The 25,673-nt window shown below is 39.4% G+C and overlaps 1 protein-coding gene across 1 annotated transcript; it reads left to right on the top strand.

Annotated features, from left to right (window-relative positions):
• Positions 1 to 854: 854 nt before the first annotated feature.
• ITGA2 (integrin, alpha 2 (CD49B, alpha 2 subunit of VLA-2 receptor)) lies at positions 855 to 25,673 on the top strand (the record flags this gene model as incomplete). The annotated part of the gene is made up of 19 exons (XM_010184407.1): positions 855 to 1,000; positions 1,702 to 1,845; positions 3,906 to 4,109; positions 4,910 to 5,046; positions 6,403 to 6,542; positions 7,505 to 7,656; positions 8,655 to 8,765; positions 9,346 to 9,428; positions 10,262 to 10,403; positions 11,828 to 11,920; positions 12,919 to 12,995; positions 13,094 to 13,177; positions 16,839 to 16,941; positions 17,721 to 17,831; positions 18,444 to 18,548; positions 18,877 to 18,990; positions 21,161 to 21,250; positions 24,702 to 24,818; positions 25,584 to 25,673. Coding segments are annotated over 19 exons (2,243 nt in total), but the record flags the coding sequence as incomplete, so codon positions are not given.

The following is a 25,673-nucleotide window of genomic DNA, read 5'->3' as shown; positions in this document are numbered from 1 at the left end:
TCCTAATATTCTGTGATTCTGTGAAAACAGTGACTGAACACAGATCTGAATTAGACTGTTAGGTGTAATAACCAAGTTATAATTCTTTTAGACTGTGCTCCTTACATTTTCCTACAGCTTGCTAAAGATCTGCATATTCTGCCTGGGCTTTGGTTATTCAGTTTAAACTATTGCCTTTATAAAGGATGATTTTGTTTTCTTCTGTTAAAATAAATCTGTTGTAATTAAACCACAAAAATGTAAAATATGTAGTCATACTAGCTTTATAGTGCTAAAACATGTTTAAAGTATTTGCAGGTATTAAAAGATGATTCCTGAAAGCAAGTAATGTTAGAATAATGGGAATGAGGATTAAAATGCTCAAAGAAGTTCAACAAATCTAAGTGCTTCAGCTGACAAGCTATTAATATAGCCTGTTGTTTTCAGCTAATATGATGGGCTGTGGTTTGGGGAGCTGCGGGAAAATGCACTGCAAGTTTTGTAGAAGCTAGGTATTCCTTCCCAGTTTGAAGGCTGGCCCAAATGTTCGTCTCATGTTTTTCTTTATTTCTTCATTCCAAGGATACTCTCTGCACTCTTTTTTCCTACCTCCTTCTGTGGTCTGCACTTTATTGAATAGGCTGAACTCTTGTCCATGCTGTTCTGCAGACCTGTTTCAGGTTGATTGTTCTCTCCAGAAGACTATTGCAAATTTTATGTATGTGTGACGGCTTAAGTTCCCATCTGGGAACTTCACATCTGGGAACATTCTCTGTGACTAATGTACCAGATTGATTGTGCCTTTATGGATGACCAACTGACAACTTGTAGTTAATGGTCTTTCACACATGGTAAATGTTGGCTTCTCTCCCCAGGTTATTCTGTTGCTGTTCTCTCAACTCAGAGCTACATCTATTTTGTGGCTGGTGCACCAAGATCCAACTACACTGGCAGAATAGTGGTTTATGATGTTCACAGTGATGGTAATGTCGCAATTATGCAGTCCCAGAGAGGCGAGCAGGCATGTATATTTTGATCATAAATGCAAATTTTGCAGGCATCTGGTTTTTTTGATGTAGCAGTAAATTGCAGTGTGTTTGTTCTGAAAATCCCTCTTTCTTGCAATGCATATAGAATCCACTTGAACTTTTCTCTGCCTCTGAACTATTTCAATGAGGTCAACTGGAACTCTTAAACAGTATTTTAGGAAGTAATCCAATTTGTAGTAAAAGATAATATACAAAGCTATTTAATGTATCATTCTCAGTGAGCTCCACTCTGAGAAGTTGTGAAGCAGATGACATCAAAAGAGAGATTTGGACACTCATTCTCTTTTTCTCCATTTGGAAAAGGGCAATGAGTTTGGATGGTTTTGGTTTTGTTTGTTTGTAAGACAACTCTGAGAGTAAATCAGAGATTGGGTAGTTTCATGTGCACAGTTTAATCTGAAGAGATATACTTTCCATATCTTATTCTTTGTTTGAATTCTTATTGCTGAGTGGTAAAGCCATAGCAGGAGCTACTGGGCAGAAACAGTGGACACACATTAAGGATATGATTCTTCAAATGCTTAAGTATGTTATATAGTTATTTCATTCCAGTGGGCAGTTTCATCCATTAGTATTGGACTATTTCTGGGTGTAAGTTTTCTGAGTCAGGTGCTAAAACATTATAGTTTACAAAATCCACATACAGACACAACTCTCTTACTACTGATTTCAGATTGGCTCCTACTTTGGCAGCGTGGTGTGTTCAGTGGATGTTAATAGCGATTCTGTGACAGATGTGCTGCTTGTGGGTGCACCAATGTTTATGAATGACCTGAAGAAAGAAGAAGGGAGAGTATACATGTTTTCCATCACAAAGGTAAGGATGGCACTGTAGCAAAAATGGAATCAGCTTCCTGTCTCTCCATCCGTGATGAGTGCTGATATTTTAAGTTGCAGCCAGAGGGATTTATTGTTGTTTCCTGCACTACAGTTTTACCAAGGAAAATGCAGTCCAAACTGCCATAGTACTTAGTGGCACTGTCTGTTCTGTTAAATCAGAGAGTAATCAGAAGAGCGATGCCTGGACTCACAGCCAACTGGTGCAGCAGACTTGCTCAAACCAGCACTGCTTGGGGCTAGCTTCTTTTAAAGCAGACTGGACACATACATGCTACAAAGCCTTTGGCTCTGGATCTTTTCAAGGCCTCTAAGTCAGTATTTAGTGTATTTTTTTTTAAGTGTCGAAATATTGTGAGTGGTGGTTTTGTAATGAGAAACAGCATGTCCTTTTCCTGGGGTGTGGCATAAGGGCAGGAGTAAACGGTGCCAAGCCTGCATGGTTAGAGGGCTATGGATGGAGCCATTCCCAGTGCCATCTTGCCTATTTTGCTTTCCAGGAGCAGTTGCAAACTGCTTGTGCACATAATCTGGGAATAAGTCAGATGGAACAGACCAAAATGGAGTCAATAAGCAAGTTAACAGCTAAGAACTATTACTGATCAGGGGCCTGCTGCTCTAGGTCACTTCCTCATCCTGGTTTTAGGCACTGTACACAAATAATAACACAAGGTTGAGTATTTCTCTGAAAAACTTAGCTCAAGGCTTTTACTAATTAATTGTTTGCCATTTGATTTTGGCAAATCTGTTCAACACCCAACAGTATTCCCAAAGTAGTTCTAATAAATGCATTTCTGCCAGTTTGCATTTTTTAATAGACTTTCACACTGGATCATTGCTATTATATTGTCTCTTTCCTTGAGTGAACCTATGTTATTTGTCTGATGTTTGATTGACTGTGTTTTTTATTCAGACCTGTAGTAGATGTTTTCAGAATAACTGTATTGACAGTCCTGAAGCCTCTGGCACTTTTGAACAGTCTCTCAATCAATCATTGGATGACTGGATATGCAAAGTAAATTAATACCTGACATCCATCAGAGAAAACAGAACATGGTGATTTTACTAGGTAATTTGCAATCAAATAAACAGAGAGGAAGGAACACCCTCTTCAGCAGCACTTCACAATCAGATCATCCTGGAGGAATAGGAAACTATACTCTAAGGCAATTTCAAGGTAGATGGAGGTGCTGGAAGTGATACTGCTGGCAGCTGATATTGGTCTTTGTGACTTTAGAATTAGACATGAAATATGGAAGAAAAGGAAAAATGAAGGATTTTTTTTATGTTTTGGAAACTCAATAAATTGGAAGACTATTCTTACTAGTCTTTGTCAAATGTTAGGTTCAAAATTATTTAAAAATTAAGAATAATTAAAGATTTTTTTTTCAAAGAATCTGCAACTTGTCCATGTTGTGTAAATTGTTGTCTAGTCATTTTTAACAAATATCTTCTAAAATTTTAAGTGTGATAACTGAGGTTAAAGATGAGAATGATATTTGCTGGAGAGTTGAATTTAAGCCAGCATAAATGTGATTATTTTACTATAAAGATCTCCAATCTTTCTTTCTTCATTGGCACTGAAGAGGTCAGGAGTTTAGCATTTGGACACATGTTTTTTTCATTAGTTTAGTTAGGAAATTCCATTTCTGTTTCAAAGAATTATGTCCAGTTACATAATTTCCATTCCCTCTGCATAAAAACTGGTAATCCAAAACTGGAAACTGTATTTTTCAATGTACTGTGAAACTTTCAGAACAGTCAGATGAGGACAGTGAGAGCATTTAAGCTTCATACATATGGTTATATTTGCTGTTAGTGCTTTGCATAGCAAATAATTTTGCTGTGTTATGCTTGCCAAGACTTTCAGATATAATGCAAACTGAATGGGCAGTACAATGGTGAAGGAGTTCAGAGTTGAGCAGTCCAAGGGGAATGTGCTGGAAAACAAAAAACAATGCACATAGATACTGCTTCTATGTCTAATCTGGTGCAGTGATCACTGTGTTTTGCTTTTTCTTCTTTCTTCTTTTTTTAAAGGGAATTTTGGATCAACAAGAACTCTTGGAAGGTCCACAGGGGTCAGAAAACGCTCGCTTTGGATCAGCGATTGCAATGCTTGCAGACATTGATTTGGATGGCTTTAATGATGTCGTAATAGGTGCACCACTGGAAAGCCAAAACTCCGGAGCAATTTACATTTACAATGGATTTCAAAAGACTATACGTACTAAATATTCTCAGGTAATTAACTTTGTTGCATAATGCTGTATTCAGTGCCTTTAGATCTCCTAGAGGAAAACAGAAGGATTTTCTGTCTTTTAAGTGGCTACTCTTTCACCCACTTAGAGGAGTACTGTTATTCTCATGGCTTATTTCAAGGTTTTTTGCCTTTCCTTAATTCAGCTGTTAGCGTGCGCTGGTTGGTGGTGTGGTTCTTATAACTGAAGCATATAGAGAAAAAGGACTTGCAAGATGCTGCATCTGAGCCTCTTACCATTTTTGGTGCCTGTGTATGAAGTCAGCTAATTTCTTATGTTTTCGACACCCATTTTTCAGGTTTTTAGGGTTGATGTACTGCAATGAAGATTAGATACAGCCCAGCACTATAAATTAAAAATACGTAGTATTAAAGGAGAAGACTTTCAAGGGACTTTGCCTATCCTATATGCTAATATAATGGTAATTTTAATGTCACTTTTCATGCAGACTTTCAGGTTGCAGAAAGTATTTGTTTGAAGTCCTGTTAAGCTTCGTATTCTTTGAGTTGCTCAATGTGAGATGGAAAAAGTTTCCAGTAAGTACTAGCTGGCATACAGCAGCCAGTTGATTTACTCCCAGGACAGAAAAATCTAGTCCATTGTCTGCTCCAACAGGAGAGGAAAAAGTGCTTAAAAGCATCTGAGAAAACATCCACAAAAGTATTTTGTTTAAACAATACTTTGCAGATACAGAGAATATCAGTGAACAGCCATTACTTAAGCTACCACCTACAGACTTAAGTATGCTTGTGGCAAACTCAGTAACTCCAGTCTCTTTCCCAGAAAATTTTAGGATCGGATTCCGCTTTTGGACAACGGCTCCAATTCTTTGGAAGATCAGTAGATGGCCGTAGAGACTTAAATGATGATGACATCACTGACGTATCAGTTGGTGCTGATGGAAATGTGGTTCTCCTATGGTTGGTAAACTCTTACAGAAAGGAAGCACTTAATGATTCGGATTCAAATCGAGCATTTAGTTAATTAAACAGCAAAACAAAAAAACTACAAAAGCTCTTGCATTACATGTGTTCAGGGCTACCACACTTATTGCCTCCTTGCTGCTATCATAGCTAGCTGAAAAACAGCATTAGACTAAACTTCTTTCAAGCATCTATCATCATACCATTGAAAGCCAAGGCAGTGTTAGAGGCAAGCCAGGGCCTGAAAGGGGAAGCTGGGTGGTGGGGGCTGCTGGGAGAGACCTGAGCAGGGATGAGGAGGGCCAGCCTCCTGCTGCTGTGCAGAGTGAAGGGGCAGCAGCAGGGAGTGGGGCTTGCTTGAGAGTATTTTGTAACAGCAGGAGGTACTTCAGGAGTCGCAGTATACTTCTGATGGCTGAGTCTGAGACAGGTGAAACCACTTCCCACACAGCCTGCGTGACCTTTACTGGCTGGTAGGTTGACCTCAGGGAGAGATCTGTCCTGCAGGATAAGGACAGAGGGACAGAGAGCAGTGAAAGAGAGTTGGCACCTATTTTTGGCAAAAAGCCCATCTATTATGACATGTGGCCTTTGCCAGAGAAATCCCGAGTACTTTCACAAAATAAAGAAAGGCTTCACAGAACTCAAGTCTTCTGCCTCCCTGAGTACTGTGTATTTTCCACTACTTCATTGAGGAGCTAAATTAAAATGCAGCTTGCTTTCCTATCTGTTTCCTGTCTTCTTGCCTGAGGCTCCCCATTGTAAGAAGAAAAACATCACAGAATCGCTACTTATTTGATAATGAAACAAGATTATTAAAAATGAATGGTCAGTTTGGAACTTTGACCCACAATAGAACTGCTGCTAGTGCTCGTGGGAATTGCATTAAGGAAAATTATGCTCTTTAGAGTACCAGCATTTACTTAGATTTAATTGATTTGAAAGTTATTTTTCTGAAAAATAAGAGTATTAATTAAAATGAGGAATAACCCTTCTTCACCTTCCCAGAGGAGCTCAGTAACTTCCCAAAAGAAGCAGAAGGAGGTTACTTACTGGAAAAACAGGACAATGGCTTCATTCTGTGTTACCTTAAAGGAAAGATTAGAGCATTAGGATAAAGATATTGATTATATATTAATTTGACATGATAAAATATTTATTGTCATTTCTGAAAGCTACTGTGTCAAAAAAATCACTTATATGCAAAGAAAAATAATTTTACCAGTCCCATTAAAAAACATTTCCATAGGGAACCAAGAAAATCAATGTTACAGTTACAGATAGTAATAGACAAGTTCAGCGTTACCCAGTGCTCTTGAAAATCACATATAACCTTTTAAAAATGTTTTTTAGGTCACGAAGTATTGCAAATGTGTCCATAATTGCCTCATTTAAACCTGAGAAAATCAGTCTGCTGAACAAGAACACAGAAATAACTGTCAAAATATGTTTTCAAGCTACATTTAGACCTGCTAAGAGAAACAATCATGTGGGTAAGAGTATTTCAATAACTTATATTAATTTCTTCAACAGTCCATTATCCAAATGGGAAGTGGAAATTCTAATGGTATGTTAGATTGCATGTCAAGAAAGGCAAAATCAGTATAAGTGCTTGAGAAGTGTTTTTAAGTTCTACTTTCATCACTGGCTCCATAATCTTTTGAAAAGTAAGTAATTAACATTATAAAGGAGAGCTGTATCCTTGCTGTTAAACAAACCCCAGAGAATGTTATTAGTGAGGAGCTGATTTTTTTCAACCTGCAGGTTTCAGCGTCAGACTGCAGACTTTTCTTCTCTCTGCAGAAAAAAATAAAAATCCATAGGCTCAGTGCAGGTATCAGTGGGGAGAAGCTCTTCTTTTCAGAGGAGAGGAGAGCACCATATATTTCTAAGACTAGCTCTGGCCTTTCATGAAGGTATTTAGTGAAACGTACATGTCATGGATAACACCAGTTGGACTGCTTCAGTGCTAAATATAGTGCTTTTAGGAACTCATGATTTTGAGCTATAAAATAATGGTATTCCAGGGCGTATTAGTCATAGTATGAAGAGAAGACAACAGAAATTATTACATGATTGAAGAGAAGATGCAGATTCTTTATAATCTCCTCAGAGTTCAGGGATATGGCTGCAAGGCCTCTTTATCTCATGTAATCCTGGCCCTGCTGATTGGGTTCTTGCCTGAGCTGCAGGCTCAGACATCTCAAATAGAGACTGGGTTGATTGCCATTTAATGTGCTCTCTGTGAATGAGAATTTACATCAGGATTTAAACCTGTTTGACTGCTTTGGAAAGCACAAGAGAAATTTTTATCATTTTGAGACTGGTCTGTGTTTAGTGAGCTATGAAAATATTTAGTGTGGTTTGGAAAGCCTGGCCACTGTAATCTCAAGCGTAGTAATGAGATCATGGGCAGTCATACTCAGCAAAAAATGTACTGTTATTCTTCTTGTAGCTATAAAGTACAATGCAACATTGGATGCAGATCTTCAGTCATCTAGAGTGACTTCTAGAGGACTGTTCAAAGAAAATAATGAAAGGTACATGCAGAGGGATCTTGTCGTACATCATGAGGAGAATTGCATTCATGATGTCTTCAGTGTGCAGGTATGTGCAATGGCAAGTAGTCTTACGTGACAAAAATGATCAGAAGATGATGTTGATGAATTTTACATCTGTAAGATGAATTTCGTGCATGGTATACTGAATTATTTACATTTCTTAAATCTCCGACAACTGAAGAATACTCAGAAAGGTTCTGATTTCAAAGAAACTAATTACTGTCAAATTCAGCACAGCCTTTTAGGATAGAAGAGGCCGTTCTTAATTACGTAATTCAGCTCTGACATAACACAGAGTCCCATAGTCCATAGGTTCAAAATTTAATTTCCCTCTGAGTAAATTCTTGTGTAATAACTAAGACATACATGGAAATATTTTCTCTCAAACTAACATTATTTCAGGCATACTTTTGGTGCATGCTAGCACCAGGTATATACCTAGGAGGAAAATAAAAATAGGAAAGTCTTCATCTTTCTCTAGAACCAAAGACCAAACACAGCCTTGAGAGTTTCCTTAAGCTCCCTGCATGATGTTAGGTCAGGTAGAGGACTTCAATTCCTGCTCAGCTTTGCAATGCAGATACCTTGGACTTGTTGATCACATTTAGTACCATTGTGCCATGAGCCATAGAGCTAGAAAAGTATTCATCCTGTATTAAGAAACAGAGGAGACATGAAGTATATTGTGTTTTAGTGTTGCTCAGGACCAGCTGCTGCTCTCTGTGATGGGAAGGCAGAGTGGAACAGGAATTTGATTCCTACAGCCAGGTGAGAATGAAAGTCTAATAGGGTCTTAATAGACTCTTAATAGAGTCTCCAGGAAAACAAGTGTTTTCATGGAAATGGCACTTCTGATTAGCAAGAGGAGCTCACACTATGCAATCTCACAAAATTATTTTGGTCAAGAAATAAAGCTCTGCACTGCTGCTACTTCTTGTTTAGAGCAAGTATGATTTTACTATGCATTCTTAATTTACAATAGAATTACCAATTTTATCCTGTTTGCTGTGCTGACAGCTATCATGTGAACCATGTGTTTTACAGGAACCTTCTGATGCAGTGAATTCCCTTAGTTTGCGCATTGACATTGGCCTTGCAAATCCTGGCTCTAGCCCTGTCCTTGATAGATATTCTCCTGCATCTGTGGCCTATAGTGTAAGTATACAGATTTACTATTGAAAAATCAATGGTCCATAATATGTGGCCACCAGAAACACCAAATTGGTACATGCAAGTGAAAACTAGTGTTCTAGTTTAGTCACAGGGCTGAAAACAGGGACCTGGTGGGATGTACCTAGATTCCTTTTATACCTTTGTTTGTATTGCAGGGGCATGCTCACACACACACATCAGCCACCATGGGGTAAGCATGTGGGTTGAGACATGTCACTGCTGATGTGAACTTCTAGTTGATGGCAAAGATGGGCTATTTTAGGTTAGTTTAGCCTACAATAAAAGAATACATAAAGGAGAGATGAAGCTCATTTGATTATGTCACATTTGTTATAGGTTAACAACAACCTGCCTGCATCATTCTTATGTATCAGTTAACATGTATTGACATGTTACTGAGTGTTAATCACTTGATATATCAGAGTTTTTAATGCCCTTAAGAGGGATTTTCTTACCTGCAAACCAAGAATGTGCTTCACCTCAAAGGTGGTTGCACTGTACTGTCTGTCGATAATTTTAAAGTTGAACAGTGTCATACAGGAAATGCTTTTGTTTTTCATAGATTCCTTTTATTAAAGACTGCGGTGAAGATGAACTTTGTGTCTGTGATCTTGTTCTGAATGTTCAAAGGAAGGCAGATGATGGGTAAGAGCTGAATCGGTGCAATTGTTGGGGTCAGGTGTTACGTTTTCACCAGTTGGTTTGTCTGTAGGCTTTGCATGAATTTCCAGATGAGAATGCCTTTCTAGTTCAACATCTACTTAGAAGCAGCATTTTTTTGAATAAAAAAAACCTAAACCAATAGCATTTATGTTTAAATAATTAGTCAAGGAAAAAGAGGTATGATGATAGAAACACAAGTATGGAAGTAGAAGTCTTGTCAGCTTAGACAAACCCAAGTTTTGGTACCTTAGAGACTGAGGACACAACATTCAGAAGAATCCCGTCCGAATGACTGCTCCCAGTAAAGAGAGCCCACTGGGAGAGCAGCAACAGCTGCAGCAGCCATCTCAGTCCCTCCTGCAGGGAGCAGTGGGGATCCTGCAGCAGCCTGTGCCACTCAGGAGCTGTCAGCCATTTAGGCAGTGCATATTCCAAGTCCGTATGCACAGATATGCATATGTGCCCAGTATACAGAGAGACAGGGCTGCCTCTTCCTGGAGCTGCCATCCAAGTCCACCTCCCACTCTCTGCCCACCTTCCCACCACGGTAGAGCCCTTGAAAATTGAGCAAAGTGACTTTGACCATACATAATCAAGGGCCTGCACTTTAAGAAGATACTAATTCTGTTCAGTTTTAAGAAACACCATCACAGAGTTTATGTCAGATTTAGAAAGCAGAACATTTAAGTGTGTAGAACATAGGAGATGCCTTGCTGTGCTTGTTACTTGTTTTTGGCTACAGGCAACACATTTTTTCGTGATCCACAGCTATTCTAGTACCTCTGTTTACAACAGTGGACTTTATTTTCCAACAGCAAACAGCAGTTTGTTGTCAGCAGCAAAAACAGAAGACTAACATTCAATGTGAAATTGAGAAATAAAAAGGAAAATGCATATAACACCAGAATCCAGGCTACATTTTCAGACAATTTGTTTTTTGCTTCATCGTCTTTACCGGTATGTGATACCCAACCTCACGGTTTCTGTTATTGCCACTGATTTTCAGGCTTCTCAGAACTTTGTTTTTTGTTTTTGCTTTTGTGGCTTTTTTTGTTTTGCTTTTTGTCTGTTTGGGTTTTTTTTGGCTAGTAATGCCTACCGCAGGAAAGAATGTGTGTACAAACCTCTCTCTCTGTGTATTTTCTTAGATACCAGAATTATTCCCTTCAGCATATCAGTTTATTTAGGTCAAGGAGAGACACGGCCAATTCAGCATAAAAGCTGGCAACCTGTTGTTTGACTTCACCTCAGTATTTCAGTCATCTTTTCCTCACTTTAGGCTTTGGCATCCACATCTTCTCCTTGACTCCCAGCAACATGCCTGAATGCAGTTGCTGTGCCACAGGGAATTTGTATTTGATAAATCAAACATACAGTATCAATGATGCAGCCTTAAAGCACAGACTTTGGATTTAGAAATAGTGTTACTGCCAAGGCCATGTGTTCTTACTAGACAGTTAATCAGATTGAAATGATTGCTATACCAGAAGCTGTTCTTTTAATGAATTTTGTCTTAGAAAAAGAAATGAATTATACATACTATTTTGGGGTGTGCTGTAAATCTATAATCTCAACTGTTGCTCCCAAACAATTCATAAAGGACGCCAAAAGACCACACTGGAGATAGGACTTTCTTTTGATTTTAAAGCCTATTTGCTTAGAAGTATTTCAGCCTGCAAGTGAAGCTTTTGATGAAAAATGTGCCTGCTTCAAAGCAGGAAGAAAAGATGAGGCTGAAAATATATGGGTGTTGGGTTTTTTGGGTTTTGGGTTTTTTTGTAGCATTATTCATGAATGGTGTATGTCTGGTAGGGATGTTTTTAACAAAAGACTACATTTTAATAAATTCAAAGTCATGATAACTGGCTATGGTCATAGTGTGTCTTTGATGTAGAATGATGACATGCTACATATTCTGCAAAGTAAACATCTGTCTTCTAGATTTTCCTACAAAAAGTATGATAGAGTTCTGCTCTGTACACTAACTCCTATAGTGAGAACACTTAACTAGCTCTCAGGTGATGTAAATGTGGCTGCAAAAGTTTTGTAAAATCACTGCAAAAAAGCACTGTAGGAGTTAATGCTGGAGGTGACCTGTACTCTCTAGCCTGTATTCCTTCCAAGCCCAGCACAAAATTCCAGCAAGATCATTACAGCTTACAAGAAATCATGCAGGACTGGTCCTTGTGCTACCTTTCTCCTGCCTCTCTCCTAGCCCTGTGCATGCCCCACTCATCTGTTGCATCTCCAGGAATTACTGCTATGATACCTATCTAGTCCTTAGTGTAATACATGCCCTGTTGAAGATACAACTGGGAACTTCCTCTCTGCTTTATCAAAACTTGGTATTAAGATGTCTTTTCTGTCTGTTTCTTCTGCAGAGCGATGGGACTGAAGTCTCATGTCAGACAGGAACAGCACAAAGTACAGTCATCTGCCAAATAAGCTATCCGGTTTTCAGAACACGACAACAGGTACAGCTAGCATATTTAAATAACCTTGAATAATGCCTAAAAGCTTTTTTGTTGTTGTTTTCCCCTAAATCTGCATTTCCTGCTGGTAAGGATTTCTTAGATTTGGCAGCAATTAACTTCCCTTTGGGTATCAGAAGCATTAAAAGAAACAAAGGGTTAAACTTTTGTGACTCCTGCCAGATTAAAGGGAAAAAGGGCTCTTGAAGCACATTTAGCTGCTGCTTTCAAGTACTACTGTAGCTTTGTGACTCTTGGAGGGCTGGGGGCAGAAGCAGAGATGATTGGGCATAGCCACCTGGGAACTGAGCACAATTCCTGTCAAACCCCTCCTGCTGCATGAACCTGGGGTAGCTCCTTCTCCTGCTCTGTGAATCTCATCTCTCCAAGAAAGCAGGATTGCTTCAAGAGAAGAGGGGTGGCCCACACAGTCCTAGGATAGATCCTATATCCTTTGTCTCGTATATGCTGTAAATATTGGGATATCCATGGTCTTACAGAACTTAATCTCATATTCCTCAAGGGTGGAACAGAAGCAGATTTCCAGCCTCTAACATAAGCAGCTGGAGCAATAAGAAACTTGCCAGAAAGAATAGAAACATGGCATTCTGTGGCAGAGAGAGCAAAATTTTTAAGAACCCACAAACTTAATACATACAAAAAGTTAGATTTCTTCTGAATTTTTCATGGCATTGGTCAAAGCGGAACTCTTAGAATAAATGGAAGAAAAGAGTGAATACAAAGCTTGTATGAATGCTAGGGTTTAAAAGCATGTAATTGAAGGAATCCTGAATACCTTTTGTTGCAGCTTGTAGCTAGCAAAGCAATTCTGGAGTATTAGAAATTACTGAACTACTACACACAAATTGGTGGAGAATTCAGATACAGAGGGCAATTGTAGATTGTTGCACTAAACCACTTCCTAATTTAGATTCATTGGGAAGTCCTTTGTATGTTGTACCTTCAACTCATTTACTGTCTGTCCGTCATCTCTTCTGTAGGTATCCTTTGATATTAGTTTTGATTTTAACCTGAAAAATCTTCAGAATGTGGCAGTTCTAAGTTTTCATGCATTGAGGTAAAGTATATAATCATACGAAAGTAAGTTAGGTATTAATAAGTTGTTTGTATGAAATAATATTGTGACACCTGACATAAATATGTTTTGATGAACAGTGAAAGTACAGAAGAGCAAGAACTGGACAACCAGGTCAGCTTATCAATCCCTTTGCTATATGATGCAGAAATTCACTTCACAAGGTATGCTGAATAATGTAAAGAGTTACCCTCATTGTAACTGTTAACAGTCTTGAAAGGCCACTGAAAAGATAGTGAAACTTTGTTTTCAGTTTGGAAGTTGTAAGAAATTCCTACTTCATCAACAGTAGCAGAATTTTATGTTCTTCCAATAATCTTACACATATGGAATAAGAAATTGTGGATCCATGTTTACCTGTGCACAACTGTTACAGATGCTCATGTGAATGGAAGTGGTATAAAAACTAAACAGTGCTTGTGGTTTTGATAATATTAGCATATACTATAAAATAAGGTTGGATCTCTGAGCTCCAATGTAGTGACACTGAATCAAATCTGGAGTTAAAGTGATCAAAACTATACAAAAAAAAAACCAAACAAAAAAAACAACAAAAGTTGTTCCATTTTAACTTAAAGCAGTTACATTTTAACTCAAATTAGAACTGAAACAAAAATACTCTGGTTTGACTGTCAGATTAAGACAGGATATTTTGCTTTTCATTAAAGAAAAGTTTTGTTTATCTCTTCCAATTACTGAATTTCTAGAATAAACTACGTGTAGTTGGTTTTGATGTACTGGGTCACCAATTCTTGGTAAAAAAATGCTTTTGCATTCTGAAGCATTCCAAAATTTGTAAACATAAACTGATAGAAAATAGTAGTAGTTATTCAAAGAAAGACAGAACTTTGAAAAAGAGGAACTGCTTAAAAATGCACAGCAACAGTGGATTCAAGAAATTAATATTTAAAGGCTGCCATGACTACAAGAACTGTTCGCTACATAAGATGACCTGAGCTGGAGTAGGGACCACAGTACAGAAGCTGAGTTTAATAACTTGCTTTGCAACACCAGTTTCAGAGTATTTGGAGGCACTGCATTCATTGTGGTTAGATGGATGAATTCTGGAGTCATGCAGAATTTTTCATTTTATTTGAAGAGAAGCATTTGAGTCAGTGCTGCAAGTTCTTTCAAGTCCCTGAGAATGTTGCATGAGATTTCAGCAGAAGCAGAGTGTTTGTTACTAAAGCTAGCAATGATACAGAAACTACAGGAGCATCTGCTTAGGTGGCTAGCACAGCAACTTCAGCTGCCTCCTAGGAAACTGAGATGGTGCTAACTTGAATCAGTCAATTTAATTAGCTGAGAAATACGAACAGAAACTCAATGCTTCAGAAAAAACGAGGCATGGAGTCTATAAAAGGGGAAACACTGGAGTTTGAATTCAGGTGCATCTCCAGATTATGAGAAAAGGCATTTTCATATGCAAGTCAAGGCATGAAGGAATCCCTCCTGCCAGAAAAGGATTAGTTATTCTTGCAGATGAATCAATTTAAAAGAACTTAAGGAAGTACACATTAAGCCAATTTTGAATGCTTCCCTTGGAGTTAGCTCATTTTTACACTCTTACACGTAGGAAATATCTATCAGGGGATAGTTCCTTCTTGCTACAGGTAATATAGCCAAGGAGCAACCTCTTAAAATACAAGGGTGGAGAAAAGTGGTGTCCTGTTGAAGTGAAGTTTTTCTTAGGGAAAATCTCCTAATCTGAGTTTCCAGGAGAAGAGGTGGTAATCAGTCTTACTAGTGACTCCTGCAAGGACAAGTGCATCCTACTGTGCAACCTGGAAATACTGGGATTTGAGCAACAAGGAAACAGAAAATGCATCACATGGGTTCTCCCAGGAGTCTTTGTGAGGAGGCCCTTCGAGGAAAGGGCCAATGGGAGGAAGTATGGGGCATCAGAAAGGATCCACGCTGCAGTATGGAGGAGCACAACTGATCAGGAATCACAGAATCACAGAATCACAGAACGTTAGGGATTGGAAGGGACCTCAAAAGATCATCCAGTCCAATCCCCCTGCCGGAGCAGGAACACCTAGATGAGGTTGCACAGGAAGGCGTCCAGGCGGGTTTTGAATGTCTCCAGAGAAGGAGACTCCACAACCTCTCTGGGCAGCCTGTTCCAGTGCTCTGTCACCCTCACTGAGAAGAAGTTTCTTCTCAAATTTAAGTGGAACCTCCTGTGTTCCAGCTTGTGCCCATTACCCCTTGTCCTATCATTGTTTGTCACCGAGAAGAGCCTGGCTCCATCCTCGTGACACTCACCCTTTAAATATTTATAAACATGAATGAGGTCTCCCCTCAGTCTCCTCTTCTGCAAACTAAAGAGACCCAGCTCCCTCAGCTGCTCCTCATAAGGGAGATGCTCCACTCCCTTGATCATCTTTGTAGCCCTTGATCATCTTTGTAGAGGAAGCACCTCTGTGAGACTTCACACATGTTAATTTGCCAATGTACACACAGATGTTCCCCAGATTAAACAGAGACAGCAGCACTGATGAAAAAGTTGATTTGCACCTTGTGCTAGAGGAAGAGCTGATGTAGGAATCATGACAGCCCCTGCTTCTTGTTAACTCGGTCCGCAGCATGCTTTTTGACTGCTCAGATTCATCTCCTAATGAAAGCTAATGATGAAGAGCAGACACAACACAGTTCTGGGATAGTTCAGCCAAGGAGCTGCTTACAGGTAGCACATGGATGTGATGCACTACACAGGGATGCTTTTGTTGTCTTTGAGCATAGTCCCAGCTGGCTGAGCCCCTTGAGCATGCAGGGGCCCTCAGAACACATCCTTCCATCACATACCTGTAATTTCATGCTGTGGTGGGCTGCAAGCAGCCTCTTGTTACTTTGGAAATTTAGAATTTTGAAATCCATAAATACTAAAGAAAGTAGCCCAAAGGAGACCAAGGGCTATGCAATAGTACCATGCACACAAGCAGGGTGCTGCATGAGTTTCCACACCCAGGCAGTGTGGAAGCAAGCCTGCTTGTGGTCTGTGGCATTAGGGCCCAGGATCTCCCTCTGAGTCTGATGGTATTTGTTTCTATAGATGTAACAAAGGGGACTGTTGGGTGGCCCTTTATGAGGAGGGAGACCGCTGCAAGGCTGAAAGTCACAGTTTATGCCTGGAAGAGGAACTTGCAGCTTGGCACTGAAACACCACTGGGTGCAGGAGGCTGAGCAGAGCCTGTATCTCACGCAGCCCTCTTGTCTTACCTTCATGTGTTCACTCCAGCTCCAGGCTTCAGTACACCATGTAGTGAATCAGCTTAACCAACTTTGTAAAATTCAAACAGCAGCATAACTGATTTTTCCTCTGCCTGTACTTCTGACCTGTTTCACAAAGGCACATCCCATACCACATTGTCCTGGTTTTGCTAGGACTGAACCGTAGAATTCTCTTTTAGTGTTTCAGCAGTGTTCCCTTTAAATGAACACGTTAATGCTGGAGCTTTGGCCAGGATGGAGTTGTTTTCTTATGAAACTGATAAGGTTATTGTTTTTGTTTTGCTGGTAAGATATTTACGTTTTTTCCAAGCTTTTGCACCTGTAGTTGCAGTTTCTTTTGGTTGGTTGGTTGGTTTTGGTTTTTGTTTGGCTTTTGTTTTGTTTTGCTTTATTTTTTGTTATCAAGTAGTTTTTATCTCAGCTGACAAGTTCTTTTACTCTCCCAATTCTGTTCCTCATCCCACCAGAATGTAGGGAGAAGATAAGTGAGCGAACTGCGTATGTTTAGATATTTGCCAGGTTAAACCATGACACTAATATTTTCAAAGCAGCTGTCAAATTGAAATGTATTGTTTTATGGTTGTTAACTAGGCTTGCCAACATCAACTTCTATGAAGTATACTCTGGTCATAACATTCCTTCCACTGTGAATAATTTTGAAGATATTGGCCCTATGTTCAACTTTTCAGTTAAGGTAAGTAAATGTTTCTTGTTCTAGTTCAAGAAGCTGCCTTACCTCCTTCTGTAGCCTGGTCCCAAAACGTAGTTGAAAAAACATTTCTGATTTCACTGTCTGATTTTGATGCTTTTGAATCAGTTAAGTAAGAAAAAAAATGCAATTAGCTGGCGGATAAATGCTTACAGTCTTTATGAGGGTAAGGATTAAATTTGCACATACTGCACAAGTAGAATGGGGGAGGGATTGGTCCTGCACTGTTTACATATTTAGAAGTTGGTTAATGCTTAACTTTAGTCCAAATTAGACTTTTTTTTTCCACAGAGTATATTCTGATGACTTATTAAAGGAAAACAAATCTTTGCAGGCTTGGACTTTGAAACATGAAGTTTGGCAAGGGTTAAGTCCTCAAACCAGATGCAAGAACTAGCCAGATCAGAGCATTTATTACAGACGTCAGAAAAACTTAGATCCAAATATGCAATGTGGAAGAAATCTAAATTAAGTTCCATTTACATTCCTGTAACTGCTACTTTAAATAACAGGCCTCTTGGCTGTGGCAGAATATTTACTTTTCAAAACACACTTCACGCAGTTAATAAGAGCTTTGCTAAGGAAACAGACAGGGACCTGAAGCTATACAGTTCACTTTCTGCTTTACTACTGGCATAATGTAGTAACTACCCTAGTAAGTGTCATAGTACAAAAAACATTGATGCAAAAGAAGTGCAGTTCGTCCATACTCATCCATGATTTCTGATTTTCATGCTGTATCAAGTAAGTTATTTGCTTTGCAGGTAACTACAGGAAGTATTCCAGTAAAGATGGCATCTGTAAATATTCATATTCCAGAACTGACCAGCAAAGAGAACCCACTACTGTACATAACTGCAGTCACCACAGATCAGGTGAAGAACTGAATTACATAAACGGCTGTGTTTTCAAGTTTGATCAGTACTATAAACATGAATTATTTTCCTCATCATGTATCTGAGATTCAGAGAGTCAATGCCCTTTCTCCTTGTCCCTTCCTCATAAAGGGAAGCAGGAGGACCACAATGACAGCAGTACATTAGTCTATTACTAGACATATGTGGATTATCTTTGTAGTCCATGCCTGACTTTTCAAAGGGCTCTGGAATTCTTCAGCTAGGTTCTTCTCAAAGTTCCTGGTTATAGTAAAAGGTTATAGTAAAAACAGAATTTTTAGATCAGGACAAACCCTTCAGGTCAATGTAGGGAGGAAAAAAAATACCATAAGAGCCATTTAATTCTGACCAAAACTACAGAGTTCATAAAGTATCCAGTGTTATATAATTCACAATCTAGCCTTTCACAGCCACCATCTCATCCCAGAAATAATACTAGTAGTAGTAGTAGTAGTAGTAGTATCATCATCATCATTATTATTATTGTCATCATCATCACTATCATTATTATTATTGTTGTTGTTATTATTATTGTGACTATAAACTCCTGAATATGATCTTATCCACTTGGATTCCTGCCATCTTTCCTAGGCCAGAGGTGTTACTTGTCAAGCTCAGATAAATCCACTGCAAATAGGAAAGAGACCTTATTCTGCATCTTTCATGAAAGAGAACTTCAGAGCATCCAAAGAACTGGTGAGTAAGACTCAGGGCTGCAGTACAACAGGACAGGGGTGCACAGCTGATCCTTATGGGCCTGCTGCTGTACCTATAGGGACAGCTGTGATGAGGGTGGCATTCCTCATTCACAGTGCAGGAGTGCAGCCTATGGATGATCTCACACATAGTGCACCTACCTTAGATAGGGGAAGAGGTGCATGTTCTTCACAGCTTGCAAGCACTTAATTTGTATGCACAGAATGGCAAAGGTATCCAAAAATCTGGATGTTAAAAGAATATTTTAACATTTAAAGGTGTATTTTTAATTCATGCTGTTGCCTCTCCTTGCTGTTTTCCATGGAAGAATTGTAAGACTATGAAGTGCCGCACCATTGCATGTAAACTGGAAGATGTTATGCTGAAAGGAGAGTACTTTGTGAACGTGTCCACCCGAATTTGGAATGGAACCTTTGCTGCTGTGAGTATTGGCTGCATCTTCATGAAGGATCTAATACTCAAGTATTTCCTAACTCGTGATATTTTTCAAAGTTCAGTAAAGAGAGCTTCCATTCTAGAAAGACCTTCCTTTACTTTACATTGTTGTGTGTGCTTTTCCAGATTGAAAACTTGAATCTAAAAGTAAGTAGAGAGGCTGCATAATGGAGCTGATAACCTTCAGTCCAGCAAAAACCTAAGAAAATGCTGTGATAATCCAAGGGGAACTACAGTTTCCACAAAGCTTAGCATAGGACAGCAGAGTAACAGCATCATCATAGCCTGGAAAATAATGCTACTTTTAGCTTTTGAACGTCATAGCCTAAATAGTGATCATTTTAAGTCACATCAGAATATCTAAAGCCTGTTAGTGCTGCTAGTAATATTTGTTAAAGAAGGTGTGGAAATTCTTTCTAATTGATTTTTGTTTTTACTAGAGTTCGTATCAAGTAAACAGTCCTAGCATAAAGACCTACAGAACGATTAAAAATATCCATCAATAATATCTTGACTTGCCTGTTTTAAATCACCATGTGTCCTCCAGGATATAGCTCATCATAAATTAACAGACTTTTGAAATGAGACCATGTTTACATCTTAGCTAGGCAACCAACCAGTCTTGGAGTCCTCAGTTTGCCTAGAGCATCAGGAACATGACGCAGTCTCCTCAGTTTGTCTGGCAAGTCATACGGCAGGTATTGACATTTAACAGCAGGACAGTTGTCAGCTTTAGCATTCAGCTCTTAAAAGGTCAGGTTGATAATGTAATACACTTAGGTAAGTGTGTGAAGGAAAGCATCTGTCTTTAAAGCTTGTATTTTCCAAATCAGCTGGGTCAAGACCACTTGTTAGTGCTGTTGGGTATGCAGAAGGTGGAAACCTGAACAAAAGGTTGCTACCTTCACTAGAAAGTGAGTGAAAATAATTTGTTTACCACAGGGCAATGGGAAGGAAAGATAGCATGTCCAAGTTTTCCTCTCATCTCAGATTTTATTATTTTCTATTTGATTATCAGTGTTCAGTGCAAATAATCTTGAAAGCACTTAGCAATGCACATAATCAGCCTTTATTTAGTGGCAATCAGTCATTGTCTGAGAAGGGGATAGCAGGCTTGCCAGTACCTGCTAAGCAAAGCAAAAAAAGATGTGTGGGTTTAGGTGGGTTTCTAAACACTTAGGAGCACAGGACAAACCACGTGGGCAGATGGCCACAGTGTAGGCATGCAATAACTGTAGACTGCACAGATGGTCAATTCAGTGTGCTTTGGCTGCTGTGGACCCATGGTTGCTCATGTTCCCAGTGTCAAGCCCCCTGTACCTGGCCCTGCCACAGAGAAATTACTGAGGAGGCAAAATGACAAAGCTGGCGTTGCATTTGGCACTGCTGGTGAGTCCTCCTGTGCTCCTGTGAACCTGAGACTGTTCATGGTGGTGCTGTAGAAAATGGGGCTCTCCGGGAGAAGAGCAGTGGTGAGCTGGCAGTGTCTGCACAGCCATGCTCCTCTGCCTCTCAACACATCCGCAGAGGAAAGCGTGTCTTTCACAAACTCCCTTTTCAAATGGGAATTGGCTTAGGATTTTTGTCATCTTCTTCATTTAAGCTGAGGGAGCGATGTCAGAATATGAGCAGTGGAGAGGAATAGATAGTCATAGGAAAAAATAAATGGGGAAAAACAGAAGCATTGGATAGAGGGGAGGAAAGAACATCCAGTTTCCATTTCTTTCAAAGGCCAGAAATGTATCCCCATCTGTCTTTGTTGCTGAGCTATTTCTCTCTTTCTCACTGTTCTTTTTCTCCCCATTTCTTCCCTGCTAGCAGCAGTGACAGCTTTCAAATAACTATAAAAACTGATAAACAATCATATTCTCCTGTTTCGCTTGACCTATATGTTAAAGCAAAAATACTAGTTCTCTAGTTTCATTGCTAGTAAGTAAGAACAGTAAAATTAAGTCTGGATTACTGACACATTGCTACTTTCACAGACACATTAGCTTGGGACACATTAAAAAAAAATACTTTTCTTAATACAGTGATTTTTTTTCTGGTTCTGAGGACTTCATTTCAAAGCAAGAGCATTATTTTAGGATGTCTACATTCTAATCTATTTGTCATGTAATAGACCTTTACAGGTTTTTTTTAATCTTCTCTTGCAGTCAACTTTCCAGACACTACAACTCTCTGCAGAGGGAAAAATTGATACACATAACCCTGAGTTATTTATAATTGGAGAGAATACCCTAACTGTAAGTAATAGATAATTACATTTTTTCAACTTCTCTTTTACTGAAGTGATAATATTTAATTTTCAGTGCCCTTTAGGAGTACATAGCAAATGACAAACTCATGACATTTGATTATGTTGAAATAACGTATACTTTGGCTATATACTACCTCCCGTAAGTTACTAAAATGTTTTCATTTCAGCCAACTGATATATAACCAGACTTAGTTAAAATTCTGTAGATCTATAATAGATTGTAGAACCATCAGCAAAACTTAGTTAGAAACTTCTGAAATTTGTTTAGCTTCCTGTTCATGAAAAGATCAAAATTTGGACTTCTTTCTGCAATAGACTTAATTGTTGTAGATAAATGAGCACTAGGAAACATTTTTGCAAATCTGATTTATACGCTTACTTCTGTAAGTGTATTTGGCTTGATGTTTGTAGACAGATGTTTGGCATACGTCTCCAGCAAATATAGTTAATCTCATTTGTAAAAGAATGTGGAGTATTTTTTGCATTTGGAATGACTGTCATATGGACAATATGGACACAGCTAATCTCAAGGAAAGTCTCCAAACCACCACTTTATTAGTGTAGAATCCTCCCAAGGTTACCATCTGCTATATACAAACTTAAACAACACTTGAAGAATATATTAGTGGTGTGGTACTCTTGTAATAAAAAGATACATTGTTCTTTTGGCCTGTCTAGAGAGGAACACTCTTCAATTGCAATACTAAGTTTAGATTTATTTTTACAGGATTTACCAGCCTGTTTTATCCATAAAAATAACAAGAGCAATTGAAGACCAAAATGCAAGTTAGTAAGGGAGTCAGATATCTGTGAGAATGTGTAGCATAGCCCACCCACAGGCAATGGAAAATTCAGTTAAATACGTACAAAGGCAGTTACTGATTGATCTGTCTCAATGTGGAAATAAGACCGTAATTCAGAACTATTTTTTGTCATTGTTTTCTCATGGATCACTCCATTTCTTGTGAAGGACCTCTAAATAGACCCATCTGTATTCAGGGAAACCTCCAGTGCCAGCAGAAGCAACAGGAATACATGTGCAGTTCTGGAAATAATGCCATGTTTTTGCAGAAAAATTACATGCCTGTATTTGAAGTGTGCCAAGTGCCTCACCTTTGTAGCATGGTATTACTTCTGCTAGAAGACGAAACTCATTAATACACAATGCAAATACTCCAGTTAATTGCACACGCATTTTAGGTAGTTCATGTATTAATAAGTATTCTTTCACAGCTGGGGCATTATACTGACAAATGTACATTACCAGCAGTTCTGTTGGTGAATTGAGGAGGACCAGTATTTAATTATTCAAAAGACTGTTGATTAAGGCAGTTGACAAATAAAAGGTAATTCCTCAGCCAGCCATTGAAACATCTGCAGCTAGGACTTTTACAGCTCTTTTACAGCAGTGCCTGAACAGACCCTGAAAGTTATCCACAGGGCTCCTAAAAAACACAGCGGCTTACAGAGCAGCTTGATCCTTACTTGATAGCCTCTTGCCCTGTGAGAAGTCTTGGAAAATGTGCCAGCTGCTCGAGGTACACTCTCCCTAGGGCAGACAGTTTCCTTTGCCACTTCAGTGATGGAATCAGTACACAGCACTGCATATACTTCTTGGCAGGCCAGCAGTGATACCCAGTCTTTGCCCTTCACACTTCCTTGGGAACAGGACACTGCAGAAGCAATCTGAGTTTACTTTCCAACTTACCCTATTATTTTAGACAAGGGTGGTAGGTATCCACATTAGTCAATCCACATTAGAGTTAGTCCTTCCAGAAACTATAATATGTAGAAAGAACAGGTATTTCTGAGATGCAATTAATCTCATCTTAACAATGATCCTGAAAATAGATAGAGTGAATTAGGCCCTAGAAGAGCCTATCCTTCTCCATTAGAAGACAAGGAGCTACTCTGTAGATAAAACACTAGAGGTGGTGAATCCCAGCTGTGGTGTCTTACTGATCAGTTTGACTTCAGGAAAGGTATTTGTTCTTCAGCATCGATTCACCTCTCTACCAGTACCACTTCACTGTTAATCTAATGGAGAAAGCATTACTAGGCAAGCTGCAAATATATATGAGATTGGCTCTAGTTTGGATGAGCTGGGTTGCTGTGTAGCCAAATGAATTAATATTGCCTTGTGATGCTATGTGGAGAAGCTGCTTAGGTAACTTTGCGTAAAAGCTTTCACATTTTTTCCAAGTTGGAAAGGACTGCCAGCTGGAGGAAAGAACATTAACCTGCTATAATCATCACTATAGCCATTCAGTTAGAAAATACACAAAGCCAGCCTGCCTCAGTGAAATGAATATACATAGCCACACCTAGCACAACATTGGAGCCTTCCACCAGAAATTACTTAAATCACCGAGATGTCAGTCCAGTGCAAGTTTCCGAGAAAGCTTAAGATTGAATTACACCAGACAAATGCACTGAGAAAGCAACCCTGAGAAAGTAAACCAACGTGTGACTCCTTTTATCATGTTTCAGAAAGGAAAAAACCTTCATGCTAAATGTATGCTGTTCCAAGATTAAATCCAAATATTTGACAGCTCATAAATATTACAGCAATGTCTCCCTGAGCAACTATGTTATATGTAACTATAGTTGAGTCATACCCAATCTAACTAGATAGGGTATCACCTGAAAACTAACTTGCAGACACCATATGCTGTTCTGGGAGCTCTCTGGTATTGCTTGCAGTTCAGGAAGCATAGGCATGCTAGAAACACTCCTCTTTGACCCACGTATCTTACAGCAAATTTGTGCAGTTGACTCAGGAGATCACAGATTAACATAAGAAGATCTAACAAGTTGTTAGTTAACAAGTGTTCTCACCCAGAAGGTGGGAACAGCAAAGGAAACAGAGGTACCTGTGCAACAGGAGGGGAGAAAGTTCAGCAGATTCAGAGAGTGCATGATAGTGTCTGGCCTCCATTAGTATTGCCTCCTACAGCTGCCCACCACAGACAACAGGCTTTGACAATGCTCAGTTGGAAGTCATTCTTCTCTAGCTCGTGCAGAGGAAGTCTGTTTTGAGCAGATGGGGGTCTACACCAGGCAATTCCCTACCTGCATGTAAGCATGTCTGGTTACCTAGTGATGGTGTGTCCATGCACTATGAGAACAGCTCTGAAACACCTCCTGTTACTGGAGAGGCAGAAAGCTGGCAGGAAGAGATTGCTTCTCTGCCTGCCATGTATGGCCAAGAGCAATGAGGGCCCCTAATCCTTAACTGGCACTGCCATGTGCCATGGTGGTGCAACCAAGTACCTGTGAACAGCAGTGAAAGGGCTGTAATTGCCTGGTGTGTTCCAGTCACTGATGCTGGAACGTGTGCAGTCCAGCTCTTCTTGATTAGCAAAGAATTTGGTTTACAAATCCTACTTTATGTGCAGTTAACATTAACCCCTAACACATAATCTCTCTGCTTTCAGATTTCAGTTACAATAATGAAGCCAGATGAGAAAGCTGAGATACCAGTTGGTGTTGTGATTGGTAGTATATTGGCTGGACTCCTCTTGCTGTTGGTACTGGTTGTCATTTTGTGGAAAGTAAGTAGGTGTTTATATTCTTAAAAAGAAAAGCAGAAAGTGACAAATACATTTGGGCTGTTTTCTTTGGAATCTCTTGTCTCTGGTGCTGAACAAAACTGCACATGCAGTTTGGTGGTATAAATAATACTGCATTGGCATTGTGCCCGTGATGGGAGCAGTCAGAAGGGTTTTAAAAATCTAAATTCTGAAATGGGTCCCCATAGAAACTGGCAACATGAAGATGATAAATGAGCATCCACTGGTTGAAAACAGAGGCTGTGGCATTTACTTTTTTCCCTTTGACACTGCCTGCCTCCTTCCATAACTTCCCAACTGGGGTCTGAACTCCCATGATACTCCCAGTGGGAAGGCTGGAGACTAGGAGCAAGGATGGAGAGGATATACCCTGAACAGACAGAAAGAGAACAGAAGGGCAAGGGCAAAAAGTCATTTACAGAGGATACCAAGATTAAGGGGAGAGAAAAGTTTTTCTGTGTGCCCAGGCATTGGTTCTTGAAGGGTTCTTTGGCACACCAAGGCAGCGTGGAGATGCCTGTATCTTGGCAGCTGGCTACTCAGAACTGCTGTTCTGGCATTTAGTTGCACCAGGCAGGAGTTTAAGGCCCAGCTCCTTTCATTTTAGTTAGGAATTGTCTACAAATGAAACACTGGATGTATGTGCACGCACACCTGCATTTCTACCATCATACTATTTAGCTGAGCTGAGAAATGTTACTATCAATGACTGACTGTGATGTGGTGTTACTTCAATACTTGTCACAGCTTGGCTTCTTCAAGAGACAGTATGAGAAAATGACACAGGATACAGAAGACGTCGATGAAATTACAGAACTCACAAAGGACAAAGACTGA

This window comes from Mesitornis unicolor, unplaced genomic scaffold, assembly GCF_000695765.1.
Source record: "Mesitornis unicolor isolate BGI_N332 unplaced genomic scaffold, ASM69576v1 scaffold43105, whole genome shotgun sequence".
Lineage (NCBI taxonomy): Eukaryota > Metazoa > Chordata > Aves > Mesitornithiformes > Mesitornithidae > Mesitornis > Mesitornis unicolor.
The sequence above is the reverse complement of the archived record's forward strand: the minus strand, read 5'-3'. Positions and strand labels throughout refer to the sequence as shown.